The following is a 2,941-nucleotide window of genomic DNA, read 5'->3' as shown; positions in this document are numbered from 1 at the left end:
TTACACGGGACCATAAATGTCGGCCTTCATTTCAAGCTGTATTACAGCATAGCCATTTATTGCTTAGGAAATACACAAAGTTTCCAGTACGAAGGGTCGATTGACACGAGAACAGGGCAAGCAAGACTTAATACATAATTGAGTCAAGCTTAGTTCAAAGCCCATTTATTATAAGAGAAACTGATCAATGATCATGAAGATCGCCTTGACAAGGAGCTAAGTTCAATTCTGGCTTCCTTTGGGTTGCATCTCCGGCACCCAAATTAGTAGTAACCGTAGTACATAGGATTTGGTACCTTGAAAGTCCGGCGACCAACATTGGACCCGACTATATCAGCCCACTGGTCTCCAATGTTTCCTTCAATTCTGTATCCCTCAGCCACCAGCTGATCCCTCACCTCAGATTTGAAAACTTGTACTGATGTACTTACAGAGTCGGGCCTGCGATCGTGCACCAACCAAAGTTCTCCTGGGATCAGTACTCAAAAAGAAAAAGAAGCCTAATTTAAAGTTAAAAATTCATTGCGCGTCCTAAAATGAATATGTGGCTGTTAAAATACCAAGCAGGAGTACTTTGTTCTTCAATCTCTGTAGACAAGCAGGAGTTATTTTATGGAGGAGTTATTTGCAGATTCTACTCTAATAAAGCATTAGTCAAAGTAGCATTTGCCAAAAGCTCATGGTGTATATAATTGTAACCTCGACAGATTTCAGATTTCCATCCCAAGTTGCATTCAGTGAAAGAAAAGAGCAGAACCAAAAAAAGAAAAAAAAAATCAAGATCCCACCTGGAATTTCGACTAATTGATGTACCTTTCTCCTCTACTACACGAGACGCACCAATTACTCACAAGACGCAATAATTACTGCTTACTTTAGCGATGCAAAAGAACTAGAAGCAGGAGAAAGTAAAGATTACTTGAGTATGAGCTTTTCCCAGGTGTGGTATCCAACTGCCTTCAAATTCTTATCCCTTGCATCTGCAGAACGTTCTGATGATCCAGTCAGGAAGACAGCCTTAATCCCCGCCTCGACTACAGCTTGGTACAATCTCAGAGTTGCTTCAAGTACTGGTACTTCTGCCTTCAGAATAAATTCATAAAACTCAGCCTCCAACTCCGCGTTAAGCGTCTTCACCCTAAAACGACATGACACAAAATATCAAAATAACGCAGTAATCCACAGGTTAAAGATGGTGGGACAAAAAAAATCGTTACTTACCCAAAGAAAACGTCCGGCCTAGAGAAGAAGGGCAAGTTAGAAAGTGCAGTGTCATCGATGTCGAAGATCCAAATGCTCCTGCCATCTCTGGGTATGGGGAGACTCTTAACATACTTGATGGCAATATCAACCACGGCTTCACAGTCATAACCGTATTGCTTGCCAGTCATGTAGTTTTCAACGTAGTTCCCGCATATTTCTGGGACACCATTCCAGTTGCGCTTGTTGTTGGTTTCCACGGTCAGACGCCAACTCAGGCAATTATATACGGAGACGGAGTCGCCGGAGGAGGCTTCGGGCATCATGCGGAGAGGGTTAATTAGTTTAGGATCCTGGTAAGCTGGGTGGCCAGCTTGGGAAGTTGTGGCGCCGAATACTAGAAGGCAGAGGCATGCTACTAATGCTACAGCCATTTTCTGCAGCTCCATACCGGAGGACTGATACTTCGTCCCTTATATAGGCAAAAGTTTCCTGTATTAAAGCATATTTCATAAAAATAAAAAAAAATTTTGCTTTTATGAATTTTAAGTCTGTTGTCCAGACCCTGGACCACTTAAAATTTGAGACGTGCAACCTGATTTTCTTTTATTACTTTTGTAAAACTACATTTCATTTTACTGATGCATGCTTTTTGCATCAAGTGTCGTAATTTTGATGTACTAACAAGTATGATACACTTGCAATTTGCAAAGGAATGAAATGCTCATTTTAATCTTGAGAATGGAACAGTGAATTTTTTTTTCAACCACGGCTGTTATTCTTCCTATTTGCTTCTAATCTACGTACATTTTGGATCTATTGAGAAATTTCATGGTTAAAACTTTTTACTGCTCCTGCCTGACACGGCACGTTGATGATTGTAACAGGAAATGAATTTGGGCCAAGTAACGAATGTGAGTATGTGGTTAATAATGGACCACTCGTTTACTAGTGTCTGGTCACTAATAAATGGACCACTCGTTTACCCCGTGGTTAATTGGTTGGAGGCCCAGAACATTCATGTCTGGTCTCAATTGTCCGGCCGTAAAATTGGTTTTGCGGGTAGTTATTGCCGTAGGAAGTAATATGAATAAATGGTTCATAATTAGTTTTGATTTAATGGATGATGGGTAAAATTTATTCAATTTATTTAGATTTATTTATTAAATGAATTTAAATAAATTAAATAAAAACTAATTATTTATTTATAATCCAATTAAATATTTTGATTTTTTTTATTTTATCATTTCTTGTAATATGAAGATACTTTTTTATGTACTTGTAAATTTTAAGGGTATTTAGATGAGAAAGATGACAAAATACTTATATTTTTATATGAAAAAAATCCTAGACTCCTAATGATAGTTTTCTGTACCAATCAAATATATGTGCATATATATATATTCTTTATTACTCATCAGATATTACATTTTTCATTCCATAAAGTAAGTATACATCAGTATTTTGGAAATTTACAAATTTTGTCATTACGTAATAGAGTGACACATGTTCCTTTATTTTATATTAACAATGGGCACCGGATCATGAAAGAATAGTTGATGAATGATGTCTTCTGACTAATATTAAGTCAAAAGGCACCAGCTCATGAAATTCATTTTCACAGGAAAAGTCTAATGGCTGAGTTTGTTCATGAGAAACCAGCTCATGAAATTCTTTTTCACAAATAACCACATGGATTAAAAGCTACCAGGTGTATATACACAAGCACAATATAGACAAA

At 37.4% G+C, this 2,941-nt stretch overlaps 1 protein-coding gene across 1 annotated transcript; it reads right to left on the bottom strand.

Moving 5' to 3' along the window:
- Nucleotides 1–1,664, bottom strand: LOC113767336 (acid phosphatase 1-like). The gene is made up of 3 exons (XM_027311390.1): nt 1,222–1,664; nt 920–1,138; nt 1–441 (listed from the first exon to the last, which is right to left on the bottom strand). The coding sequence occupies exons 1-3, from the start codon at nt 1,647–1,649 to the stop codon at nt 264–266; spliced, it is 825 nt and encodes a 274-aa protein (XP_027167191.1). The 5' UTR covers nt 1,650–1,664; the 3' UTR covers nt 1–263.
- Between the last annotated feature and the right edge of the window lie 1,277 nt (nt 1,665–2,941).

Source organism: Coffea eugenioides, chromosome 4 (assembly GCF_003713205.1).
Source record: "Coffea eugenioides isolate CCC68of chromosome 4, Ceug_1.0, whole genome shotgun sequence".
NCBI classification, from domain to species: Eukaryota; Viridiplantae; Streptophyta; class Magnoliopsida; order Gentianales; family Rubiaceae; genus Coffea; species Coffea eugenioides.
This window is presented reverse-complemented; position numbering and strand designations above follow the sequence as displayed.

Excerpts from the sequence above, each read along its gene's own strand:
- LOC113767336 (XM_027311390.1), bottom strand. The coding sequence starts at position 1,649 with ATGGAGCTGCAGAAAATGGCTGTAGCATTAGTAGCATGCCTCTGCCTT. Across the intron at positions 1,139-1,221 it reads AGGCCGGACGTTTTCTTTGG|GGTGAAGACGCTTAACGCGG; the intron begins GTAAGTAACGAT and ends ATGTCGTTTTAG. Across the intron at positions 442-919 it reads TGGGAAAAGCTCATACTCAA|GCCCGACTCTGTAAGTACAT; the intron begins GTAATCTTTACT and ends GCACGATCGCAG.